Raw genomic sequence first — 12699 nt, 5'->3', positions numbered from 1 at the left:
CCTAGCCAAATACTTTATTTCACAGTCGACTTTTTCTTCATTATCACACATGAAAGCACCTTTAAATATATGTGTTCAGCATGTGCACTGCACAAACAAACTCTTGCTTGATTTAATAGACTAATCGTTTGCTCTATGTAGGTTACACATGACCCCAGACTTGCATCTCAAGTCACTCATAGTATTGTCATCAGGGAGGGGGCAGGAATGTTACTCAGTTCATGTTTAAAAACTCACTTTTTGATAAACATATTACTAAGCATAATGTGGTTTACAAGTAACCCATTTTCCACTGAAATGGACACTAACATTCCCACTAACATGCAGTTCTACTGAAAAAACTATATAGTGTACAAACAACAATGTGGGGAATATTTATCATTTGCACATTACCAAGTAGGGTTCTGATTTGTTTTTTTCCTAGTAAAACCTTTGTTTCCATCACACAGAATTACAAAACAAATGTGCTTTCCCGACTACTGAAATATGTTGTAAAATATTTGTACAAGATCTTTAAATATTGTGTGTAAGAAAAGAAACAGACATCCTACAGTCTTCCATTTCATAAGTGTTGTACAGAACAATTCAATTTATAAAATCCTCTAACTTCACAGTCTGAGAAAGAAAAGTAAACATCAATCTTCAGGATAAAATAAGCAGCAAATTGTAAAAAGATATGAACTGACATTTGATCTCGGTCTTTGAACACAGAGCGAATGTAACAAGATAAAAACATGAGTTAAAGGCATCTTTATTGCTCATTCACTTGCTGAGTGAACAAAACACCTGTTCTTTGTCAGCTTGCCAGAATAGGCCAGTCCTCTGAAAAATAGCTCACCCTCAAAAAATCTTACTCGCCATAGCGAGTGGGTGAGGATATTTCCCAGGGTCTGCTTTTCTCTGAATAACTGCCTTGTGTTAATTACAGTCCTTGATTTTTCCAGTTCCTTATTCACTCACTAGCTGCATGATAATTTAAGCCAAGCAGGGGCTGGCATGAAGATCAGTTTCCTTCTTAAGCTAATCTATTACATGTACACTATTCAGATCACACTTAGGCCATCTTATGTACTGTCAAGGCAAGAGGTTAGTCTATTTGCTCTTGAAATCAGGAGTGATACATTATCACCTTGCAACCTGAACCCCTTGATGCACAATGCCCATTGCCCATTCTGTTCACTGTAAACTACAGAAACACTCAGTTTCACAATGCTACCAGCTTGAAAATAGCTATAAGATGGCAATTTATCACAATATAATATATATAAAGCACCAGCATGCACAGGGTAGTTAAAATGATGTTTGCAATACAAGAGGTGCACAAAAGATTCATCTAAGTGGTTTTGATTACTCACATGGTGTGTGACTGGTGAAAAATAAGAAAGAGATTCCTTGTTTAAGCCTCCACTTTCCCTTCTCCGTGCCTTGAATGAAAATGCTGTCCTGTGTGTGAGATGCACCTAGTGAGAGCTGGTGCAGGAGGTACCTGTAAAAAGAAGGTGTAACAATGAGTAAATCAGGGGTGGAATTGTCTTAAGTTCCCTATATTGTGCTTTGTCTGTTCACTAACTACTTTATAAGATGGGTGGCACCTGCCCTCGGTTACCCTCTGGTTACTTTAGAAAGGCTCTTAACCTTTTTCTGTACTTGCGCTTCTCTCACAAATCAAGATAAGGATACTAACTTAATTTTTAGCTTCCAATTTCAAATTCCTTCACATTTACAGAAAGTTCGGAAGCTTTCACTTTTCAATTGAGTTTTTTTTATGTAAGTTTTAATAATTTGCTTAGAATATTTCATTTTCTCAACGGTTGTGGGCCCCCTGATTAGGTTTCATGGACCCTCAAGGGTCCAAAGCCTACCGATTAAGAACAGCTGAATTAGCAGATAGATAGCCCCCACACTACACTTCCTAATCTCTTCTCCTCACATCATAATCACATATTGCAAACCTGAATTTGCTTCTTTTTAAAAAAACAATTATCATTTGTGTGCTTTAATAAATGCAAACATTACAGGCCACCTCGTGGTAGAATGGCCACGGTTACGGTGTTTGAAGGTAGATTAGAAAAAGGGAAGAAATGTTAGGACCCCACCCAATATAACAAATATCTCGACTATGAAGAACAAATAAAAAACGTTTCCATCAAATTGTGTCACATTGAAAGGAAGAGGCAGAAAATGTGCACTTGGAAATGACCGACAGTAGAGACACCAAAGGTGGCAAAATCGACTCCAGTGTGCAGAGAGCTATTCCATGGATAGTGTAAATAGCTAACCAGAATGCATGCAGATCAAAGCACCCTAACAACTGACCACCTGGAAGGGTGTGAAAGAAAAAGAGGAGAGACAGAGAAGTATTCATCAGCACATTGGGATTTTGAATTAATGATTCAGAGTCCAGATTCATGGAGGCTACTTCCACTTGTACAAAGATACTTTTTGCATCAATGATCACTCTTAATTCAGGGGTATACAATACACTTGCTTGAACATCATGAGCCCCAAAACCTTTTCAGAGTCTCTGCAGATCCCTCAGCTTAAATGCAGTCTTTGGATTCTGCATTACCTTTCGCGTCTTGATTGCCATCATGCGACTAGTTGATACTGCATCCCCTTGAGCATACAATGTAGCACTGTGGATCATCGATATTGCCCTTCTTCCTCATATGCACACAGCACCTCTGTGACAGACTGACAATTGTCCACTGATATCATATCACTCTGTATCAAGACCTCAGGGTCATCACATAGGTCAGTCTATTTGGCAGCTCTTTGCCATCCTATTAAACAAATACTGGATGCTGTCCACTCTGCCTCCATATTAGATGAAGAAGCAATGACACATCTTTGAAATATTGCAAATGTCAATCACACTGGAAATTTGATCTCTATACCTATGCTGTCACACCAGGGTATGATTCTGCTTTCTCCAGGTCTATTCACACCAGGGCATGGGTGACACAGTGCCCTTATAGTCTGGTCTGTCCCCCATCTGTCCCCCATCCTTGTCACATCAGTGATAGAGTGAAATTGATCTCTGCTCCCATCTTCAGCAATAAAACGGACCTTTAGCTTGTAATGCCTTATCTTTTTACTGCCACGTCACAGACAAGTAATAGTGACCTGGTGCCTCTGGTTACCCCTTCCTTTTCCCTACTCACTTAACTAGCAGGTAAGGCCAAGGACGCCTTTGATTCTTCCCGAGGTACGAGAATATCTACTTCCCAAAATGTTATCTTGTGTATGACAATGAGGTGCTAGTTAGTGATGAACCCAACAGCCCAAAAGGCCAATTTGCTTTGGTCATCAGCAATCTTCCTTGTCAAATTCAATTAGTCATAAATCTTTTTGTGCTAGTGGGTCTGGTTATTTCAGGTTTGAGAAGTGCCACTGGGTTTGCACTTATAGTCTCAGGTCCTCAAATGGTCTTCACTGATACAGTTCTTTGCTTAATTTATTTATGAGGCTCACACCCAATTGCCTTTAAACTCAATCAAAATTACACATGTTTCCGGTCCCACCAAATACTCGTTTCTTTGCATTCAACTCTTCCCTTTTAACTACCTGCATATGACATTACTATGCTGTCTTACCATATAAGATTTACTAAAACGTTCTTAAGAATTTATGTAGCTCATAAGAGTGATGGTGACAGGAACTGTGTCTTGTCTCGCGAACCCAAGAAATAAACAAAACAGAGAACTAGCAAGATTTGACCAATAAATAAGGAGGGATAGTTTTAACTTGAATGTTTAGTGAAGATCAGGCTATCCAAATATACTTACCTCTGGAAACTTCTTTTTGCAACTACTTCTGCATGGCTGTCATTGAGAGCATCACCTATACACAGCAAATGGAAAATTACTCAAAGTAGCATGCACAGTCCTTGTGCTCTTTCACATTACTATGACTTAGTGCTGGGAGAGAAGGCCAGAAGACATGCACACAGGATTACAGAAATGAAAACAAAGGGTGTTGAATGTATGTTAAGTTCTCCCACACATCCACAATCAACGCAGTCCAATACATGTCCGATGCTTGGTTTCAGCAACATAGCTTACTTACTGTAGATCTGATCTTACCTAAACTGCAGTGCCTGGGAGAAGAGTAGGTAATGTCACTATAAAAGAGAGTTAGGCATAATACCACCAGTTTTACTACAGCCACAGCCATTTATCCGGGAGAAGGCTGGAAACTGAAATATGACCAGGGGCAGCAAATGTAGTAAGCAATTTGATTACCATGCAGTGGTGTTTCCAAGTTGCTGCTTTCAGTTGGCCTAACTAATTTTATGATATAAGGCAACGTTTTAAGTTAACAGGTCAAGCAACAGGAAGGTACAACATGCCCTGGCAAAAAGAAGACATTAAACAAGGCAATACGCAGGTCAAACCTTTTAACCTTTATTTTTTGGTTGTTAGGGGTTCTCGTCTCATCTTGCCATGTCTTAGAACGCCTTAAAAGCATGCAATTGCTGCTGTCCTGAAACTGGCACTGGTGGTACGCGAGCTCCAGATGATACAAGTCTGGTAGATAATATGTGGCCCACGTACCCTACAACCACTTGGACTTGTTTTGCTTAATGAAAGGAAGAGGTCTCGCTTTTTAAATGTGATATTTTGGTAAACTCAGCACTGTTAATTCTCAGCGTGGCCTCATATTAGTTCTACAGTTTATCCCCCATTTCAAGGACTGGTGAAATGTAAACTAGTGGAATAAGGCTAATGTAGAACTAGGGAGTGTCCTAAAAATTAAGTACGGCTAGCACCTCCTGGCCTCTTTTGGACAATGTTAGGTAAAACAATGTCAGGCCTATTTGCCTACTTACCTTCTCTGCTCATCTTTGACTGGCCAATGCATTTTGTTCCCGTTCCCATGGCTACAACCTCCGTAAGAACTGTGGAGACAAAATTACATGTTGTGTATCTTAGGATCGTTCTTAGGAAGCTAATATCTGAAAGTCTTTAAAGAAGGCTTTCAGTAAAACGTTTAACTGCTTTATAAGACTAAAGAAGCAGACATTCCCTGAATCCTCAGTTATGTAGAAGTTGAAACATGCTTAGATCGCTGACCTCATAATGCAACGTTTGAAAAATCACATTTTCATGACCTTTCGAAGTGTATACAAATGGAGGAAATACAGTCCATTGACATAAGAGTTTGCAGACGAAACTTTAAAAATTCGTTGTCCCTCCCTTAACATAAATGGAAAGTTCTCCAATTTGTTTTCTCTACACAACTGAGCACATTTAGGTACAGACTTCATCTGGTCAACTGGGCCCCAGTGTTAGCAGGACAGAATCCCAAAATAAGAGATATTCAAGAGTGACACAATGGCACCTACTTTTCTGAACTGTCACTATGTAAAAGAGTCCATCTCGGTTCATGTTAGTCCTTTTGTTTTTTTTACTTCAAATTATTTTCATTTGATTTTAGTGCATCTCAACATATATTGCCTTGGGCCTCAATAATCAAGCTTTACACTGCTATTCAATAACCAAACTATCAACTTGAACAGGTGACCACTATCTCCCCTCAAGGCCCCCAAACACTAGCTTACGTAAAAAGAGGATATGGCATACTCATCCGCCGGCTTAGCTTCAAATATCTGGGTTGCCTTACATCCTGAGCTCACTTGGTCCCTTAATTTGGCACCCCTGATGCAGAAAGCCAAAGCTGATCTAATTAAGTGACAGTCTCTTCAGCTGAATTTTATGGGTCGTATCGCTCTCAATAAAATGATGATCCTACCCCGATTTCTTGACACCTTTCAAAACTTGCCACTCCCGATATTGCAGAAATGGTTCCAACCATGGATGGGGTAGCGATCCACTTCCTCTGGCATGGCTACAGGACCCCGTCTTGCATTCGCACATTGCCAACTGGGCCCCTACAAACGTAGGCTAGGGATGACCAACCTATACCTCTATTACTTGGCATCACGTCGCCTGGTCATTCATGATTGGTGCAACGGGGGATGATTGGAACTGGTGTTGCTGGGGTTCCCCCAAATACTATCCATCCTATGTGGCTCACCCATTCCTGATTCCACACCCACAGTGACCAAGGTAGCCCTGCAAGTTTGGAAAGCTGCCTTGCGCCATATTCGTTGGGCTGCCACACTCACGCCGCAAACACCTCTCAGGCATGGTACCTGGCTGCGAGAGGTGGTGCCTCTATTGGGCTTTGGAAGATGCGATCTTATTCGGATCTCCCAATTAGTAGATATTTGGGCAGGATTACACATAGGCTCCTATCAGGAACTTCAAACAACATATGCGCTATCCCACACACTGTTTTTCAAATACCTTCAATTGCGACATGCTCTACATTCACATCTCTCACAGATTGACTCATTTCCTGAATTTAGCCCACTGATGGGCCGATCGGGCAAAGGTGGAATCTCATTGATTGTTAATACTCCGAGCACACTGGATCCTCTTAGCGCCCACTGGGATAATTGGGTGGGACCTCTTAAAGAAGACGACTGGCTCGACTCGCTGATGACACCAAGGGTAATCACGACTTCTTCTAGACTATGACTGATTCAGATTTACTATCTATACACTGCCTATCTTTCCCCAGCTAGGCTTCATCGAGCGGGACTGCTTCCCAAGCCTACTTTTATTTTTAGATGCGGTGCAACACATGCTGATTGTTATCATGTAGTGTGGGTATACCCCGAAATAAAAACATTCTGGACCACGGTGATGGGGAACTGTCTTGAGGTGTTGGGTTGGGAGGTCCCCCTCTCCCCTTTGATGCTTATATTGGGTGTTATTGAAGGTTCTGGGGGCATGAAGGCTGACAGGTCGTTTTGGGGTACGGCCCTTATGGTTGCCAAATGTGACATCACCAACCAATGGAAATCCCCTTCCCCACCCACTCTTTCCTAGTAGTGCCAAGGTGTAGACTGGTCCCAACAGCAAGAGAAAAAGAGTCTACGAGGACAGGGGTTGTCCCCATAAACACAGCCGAAATTGGAGAAATGGCTGAGCCAGTAACTTTTGGTTTTTGATTGAGGTTGGAGGGAATGCTATTATCGCTGTTCTGTAATAATGCACTATTTCAATTTAATGCCATGCCTTAAGATTGTGCCTTGTACTTTCCTTTGATGGTCTAAGTGTGTGTCACAACGTTCTTAATTCTTCTTGCAAAAATGGAATATATTTGTTTTCAAAGGGTAAGCTAGCTGGCCATCCTTCACATCTCTAGTCAGTTGGTGAGATTCAGACCCAGATAGTAAACGGAACTAGAGAGGACTGTTGCCGATCCTAAGCAACTGTAGATGGGATAGAGAGATAGAGAATGAGATATTTTTGTTAGCTGATCTTGAACCAATATACTATTTCAAATTGGTCCAGCTCTTTAATGGCTGCTGGGACAGACCTTGATGAGTCCGTCAGTGAGAGCAGGATATCATCTGCAAAGGCACAGGTCTTGTGCCCTTAAAAAGCGATGACTCTTGATAGCTCTGTGGGACTGGATTTTGTTTGCTAATGGCTAGTCACAAGAGCCAATAACAGAGGGGAAGGGTACATCCCTGCCTCGTACCATTGTAAACAAGGAAGGTGGGAGATCTCTTTCATATTTGCACATAGCAATACTGTGGGTGAGTAGTATCCCGCAAGGTTCCAGCTTTTCATAATCTCCCCAAATTGCAGTTCCTTCAAAACATCTTCAAGGAACATCCAACTGGCCTGATCACATGCCAATTCGGCATCAAGGAACATCAAGAGTGGAGGAATGTTGTGCCTGCCGGCCTTTTCCATCAGATACAGTATTCGTCTACTATCATTGCTGCTCTGTCTCTGCTTCATAAAACCCACCTAATCGGGGTCCATCAGGTGGGGAATGAATGATTCAAGGCAGTTGGCTAGGATCTTAGTGAAGACTGTTAAATCTATGTTTATGTATGTACTTTGATATTCATGTGGATATCCTTAAAGAGTAGCATGGTTCTGGCTCTTAAGGGTCAACGACAGAAACCCTAATGTTAAACTGATCTGTGCTCCTGTGATTTGGCTACAAGGCCCACACAAGAAGCCACAACATATAAATACACTTCAGAGATATAACAAACTCCTCATTTTCTAGCCCACTCCTCTCTACTATAAAAACAATGCCCCATTGAACAACAGTTTCAGACTCTTTTCCTGGAACTATACAATCATGCTGGAGTGTAAAATGAAAAGGCGTCAGGGTACTCAAACTCATGCTTACGTTAAAAACAAACTCAACCATCATTTTTAAGGCTACTGAATTAGGGGAAGGTAAGTTATACCAGGGTTTGATTTTAAGATTCTTCTGAGAACACATCACAGAAACGTACAGGCTAACTAAATCAAGAGAAGCTCCATAGAAATTGCACACAATGCATCCTGATTTGAGTAGCGCACCTTGCCAAATGAACAACTAGTAGCTAGGGTTAATGACTGCAGAACCAAGTTCCTGAAGTAAGTGAATGATGAACAGAGGCAGATCAACAATGTTACATGCAATTGCTAGATATAACAAGATTAGGATACAGACTGTGCTGTCACCCACTGAATGCAAAGATTGTTAAGCAATACAAAGACAATACATGTTGTGCTTAAATGAGACTGAAAAGTGGCTTACAACAAGTAAGAATGATTATTAGACTTAGTATGGAACTGTAATTGCTTTGTTATTGCACATCCAAATGTTTTGCTATGTTAGGGAGTGGGGACACATACAAAATGGCATAGATCCTTTAAATCAAAAAAAGAATTTTGCCAGAGTTCAGGGATGTGGAATTCCTATAGCCCGACGCCCAGGACATTTTGTTTGGGGTCAAGGGCAACAAGTTTTAATGTGCATTTTGTCCTTGGGACAAGCAGGCCCAACCCCCAGCAGCACACACCCTTTGGCTGCCAGTTTGCAGTACCACATTAAGGATCAGGGAATGGCATTGCCTGCAGTTAAGTTAATATTTGTGTGCATATGTTAATGCTGTTCAAACTTGTATTTATGGTTCATTAATTGAGAGCCTTTCTTATTAGGCTGAGCGCTCTCAGTAAATGTAAGTTCTGACAGCGCTACTGACAGTGGTTCCAGTATAAAAATGTGGACACAAGGTTTCAATGTTTAAAAGTTTAGCAATATGAGGATATGCATAATGCTCCCAGAATGCTCTCTGATTAGATGCAAATATTTGCAGAAGCTTGAAAGTAAGATTAATGATTATTTGCTTTCACTATAAATGTTCCTAAAAAATGAAAGTAGGAAAAACATTTTTGTGCTAAACTACTGTAAAATTTCAGGTACCACTTCTTTGCAGCATCATTTAGTCAAATCTGTTAATGCATGCTAGTATTTTTCCAAAATATTCATATTAGAAAATCAGTGTAACCAGTTTCAATACGATTTTGGGAAACAAAAATAAACAAGCATTGGCGAAGCCAATAGGTCTGAAATGGTGTTCAGCTTTTTAGTTTTGGCAATGCGTGACTTGTTTTGGCATGGTTTTTATAAAACCTTATTGATGTGTGAGCTGCTAGATCCTCACCATTATAATAAACATTGGCAAAAGCAAAAATTGCTTTTGGTCTCAAAAAAGCATACACTGCTACATTAGTTAGTGGCACTGAACAGAACTACTTTGTGTGAAAGAGTAGAATGCTGTCACTCACCGTGAAGCCCGCCGATACAGAGAGAGAATTCTAATAAACACAAAAGGTCATGGTTAACCCAGACCAAATTAGGGGCCCACTTTTTAAAGAAAGTCTCAAAAGTGCACCTTTGGGATATGTCCTTGCAGTAAGGGCAGCTATATGGCTTTCGTGAATTCTCAAGAATTTACAGCAGTCGGGCAAGAAATAGTACTCCTAGAAAATATTTGTGAACTGCATTTTAGCATGAGCAAATGTGCATGTGTAGATTTGCTCTTGCGATAACCTGAGAGTTTGAAAGTTTATTTTCCCTCCAACCACTTTATTCCCAACACTGGAAGAAGGTTTACGTCTGCCATTGTCAGGAGTAAATTGCCAACATTTCTCAGTATTGGACAAGATTAGAGAAGAGTTTTTGAAAACCCTTAATGCAAGTTAGTAGGTTTGCATAGACTCAAAAGGACACTCCAACCCTGGAACTATTGTTTACCACTACCTTCAGTCCCAGTATTTAGATCTGCAGAAACGTAGAAACATAAAGGGATTGCTAGTATTCAAACACTACTATGGTATGTGCCCTGGCATAATCAGAGAGGCTATATAAGAGCTCTTATATAATGAGGTTGCTGCCATAATGTTGCGCCGCACAACATGGCACCAAAGGGACAAGTGGATTTTGTTACAGGACAAGTAGATTTATGAAGCAACCTGTCCCATGGACAAGTAGATATTTCAATAAATTCCACACCCCTGAGAGTTGCCTTGCCACTGTCCTCGTGGGAATAAATGGTCAAAGATCCTTAGAAAACGAGTACTTGATTAGGCTTCCTAGGGTGTTAACCATAACATCAACAAATCCTTTCATAAGTTTTACTGGGCATCATTCAAGCGAAGACCATATGAACAGATGAATGGAAACAGTGATGCAAGCAAAATCCTCCTATTTTAACAACTCGAAAATGTCCAGAATAAGAATGTATAGCATTGAAAATCCAATCTGTACCAATATCTAAATACAAATTATTTGCTGCTGATCAGAGCTCTCCAAATTACTTTACGGCATGGCTAAATGACTGTGATGTGAATCTTAAGTATACCTATTTGATTGTTTCAGTATTTGATTCGTGGAAATGTAGGTTAAACATTCTTTTATTTTGGATATGTTATGCACAGTACAATAAGGTTCTATGACAACCACCTCCACAACCAATAATCACACCTCTAACAAACTGGACAGAGAACAGGAAAAACTACCAAGGACTCTATTTGGCTTGAACATAATTCTTCCTGCTGATACTTTTAAACTTACACACGTTCAAACCTTATTAATAATTAACACTAAAAGTGCCTAGAGCTACAGAGGCATACTGTGACAAAATATGCTTGCAGACTAGAGTACTGACCTGGCTGGTGTCTAGTGCTGGGGTCACTGTTGGGCTGGGACACTACTTGCACTACAGCTGCCAGTAGAGTCCATTCTCTCTTGGGGTCTGGCATACCCCTCTTGGGAAGCTTGGTGCTGTAGTGCTTGTAACACAACTCCGCAATGTCATCAGCTGACCACATTTTCCTTCAAAATTAAAATCGGAAAGAGGTTTAGATCACAAGGTTTTGCACAGCTCCAGAACACTGCAATCAAAGGTAATGCTGCTTTACTCCTGTCCGACAAAATCTAGACCTTTAGGAAAATCACATCTTCATTGAGAGTAGGAAGAAACACACTGGTTGCAGTAAGGAGGAAGCATTGTTGGAAGCAATGGCCTATATATTTTATTTGGCCTATATATTTTTATTATATATCATTTGTGTATATTTTTCGGAGGCAATGTACTACATTTTCTTTTTACCACGGTCACAACCAAGCTGCAAGGCACAAATGTAACTCTAGACAACTGCATTTGTGCACTGGTTTGGATCACCAAATGTTGTTGAGAAGGGGTTATGCTTGTTAAGGGACATCAGAGGAATAATTGGTTGTGTTCTATCATGTCTATATTAAGCTGAGCAAATATGTTCGCCTAATTGGGTTTTGGATGAAAAGTAAATGATTTAAAAAGAAACGATGCATAGCAACTATTCTGCACGTCACAGTTTTCTAGGAAATCATACACAGTACCTACTACTACTACTCAAGGAGTTTAGTATGCCGATTCACATTCTTTTCTGTGAGTAGTTCTGTGTCAATCAAAGCGGAGACGCTGCTTACCCCCTGAATTTTCAGGAGCAAGAGAAACGGTTACTTGCAGAATAACGCACTGTGAATTGGACCACTGAGACTTGAGTGAGTGCTAGCATTTTCCTCTAATTGTGTTGATGAGTAAATATGTGGATTGTATAGACAAAATGTATTAGGAGCACTCTGAATGAGTCCGGAATGTAGGAATTACTTAGTACATGTGTGCATCATGCTGCGCCTAACTAGTGTTTTTCTATTTTTTAAGCAACTGCAAGCATTTTACAGAGGCTAGACTTTGTTTAACCGCATGCGTGCGGGCGGGATTCCGCTCGTACGCGGAGATTTTTAAAAGCGCATGTTACGTGACGAGCTGGGCTTGTCATCAGCGTAGCAGGAGGCTACCTCATGACGAGCCCAGCTCGTCATCAGCGTGGAAGGGGTTAAGCAGCTGCATTTTAACGTAGCTGATCCGATAATTGACTTGAGCTAAAATGAAGGCATATTATTGCTACGATAAATTATTGCCTTGTTTATGGGCTGTAAGGAACAAATGTTTAACTATTCATTAAATAAATATTACCTGAATAAATGCACCAGGCACGTAACTTAAAAACAGCCAAGCAATATAAGATGTGACACTTTCAGCCAGTTTAATAATTTATCCAACAGCACACTGTATGATAAAACTTGAAGTTTGACTTTTATTGCAAGTCTCGGTTGGCTAAAATGCAAGGAACTCCCTGAAGGTGTCAAAAATGGCATGACAGTCAAACACTAGTGATAGGCTTTTCTTTTACAACTTTTGTTTACTGGTGTTACTTCACCTAGCTCAACTAAATAGAACCATGGCTACAACTCCTAGAGTGTATAAGGCTTTTAAATTAAAAC

The 12699-nt window shown here is 40.4% G+C and overlaps 1 protein-coding gene across 1 annotated transcript in view; it reads right to left on the bottom strand.

The window, feature by feature from the left end:
- ADAT1 (adenosine deaminase tRNA specific 1) overlaps positions 1 to 12699 on the bottom strand; it is a 121416-nt gene that overhangs the window by 77857 nt on the left and 30860 nt on the right. Inside the window, exons 2-5 of the mRNA XM_078669208.1 lie at positions 11039 to 11205; positions 4832 to 4900; positions 3789 to 3843; positions 1356 to 1486 (exon numbers count right to left, since the gene is read on the bottom strand). Of these exons, the coding sequence (XP_078525334.1) occupies positions 1356 to 1486; positions 3789 to 3843; positions 4832 to 4900; positions 11039 to 11201 (418 nt within the window). The 5' untranslated portion in view covers positions 11202 to 11205. The remainder of the gene's footprint in view (positions 1 to 1355; positions 1487 to 3788; positions 3844 to 4831; positions 4901 to 11038; positions 11206 to 12699) is intronic.

The sequence above is a fragment of the Lissotriton helveticus genome, chromosome 12 (genome assembly GCF_964261635.1).
Source record: "Lissotriton helveticus chromosome 12, aLisHel1.1, whole genome shotgun sequence".
In the NCBI taxonomy this organism is placed as follows: Eukaryota; Metazoa; Chordata; class Amphibia; order Caudata; family Salamandridae; genus Lissotriton; species Lissotriton helveticus.
This window is presented reverse-complemented; position numbering and strand designations above follow the sequence as displayed.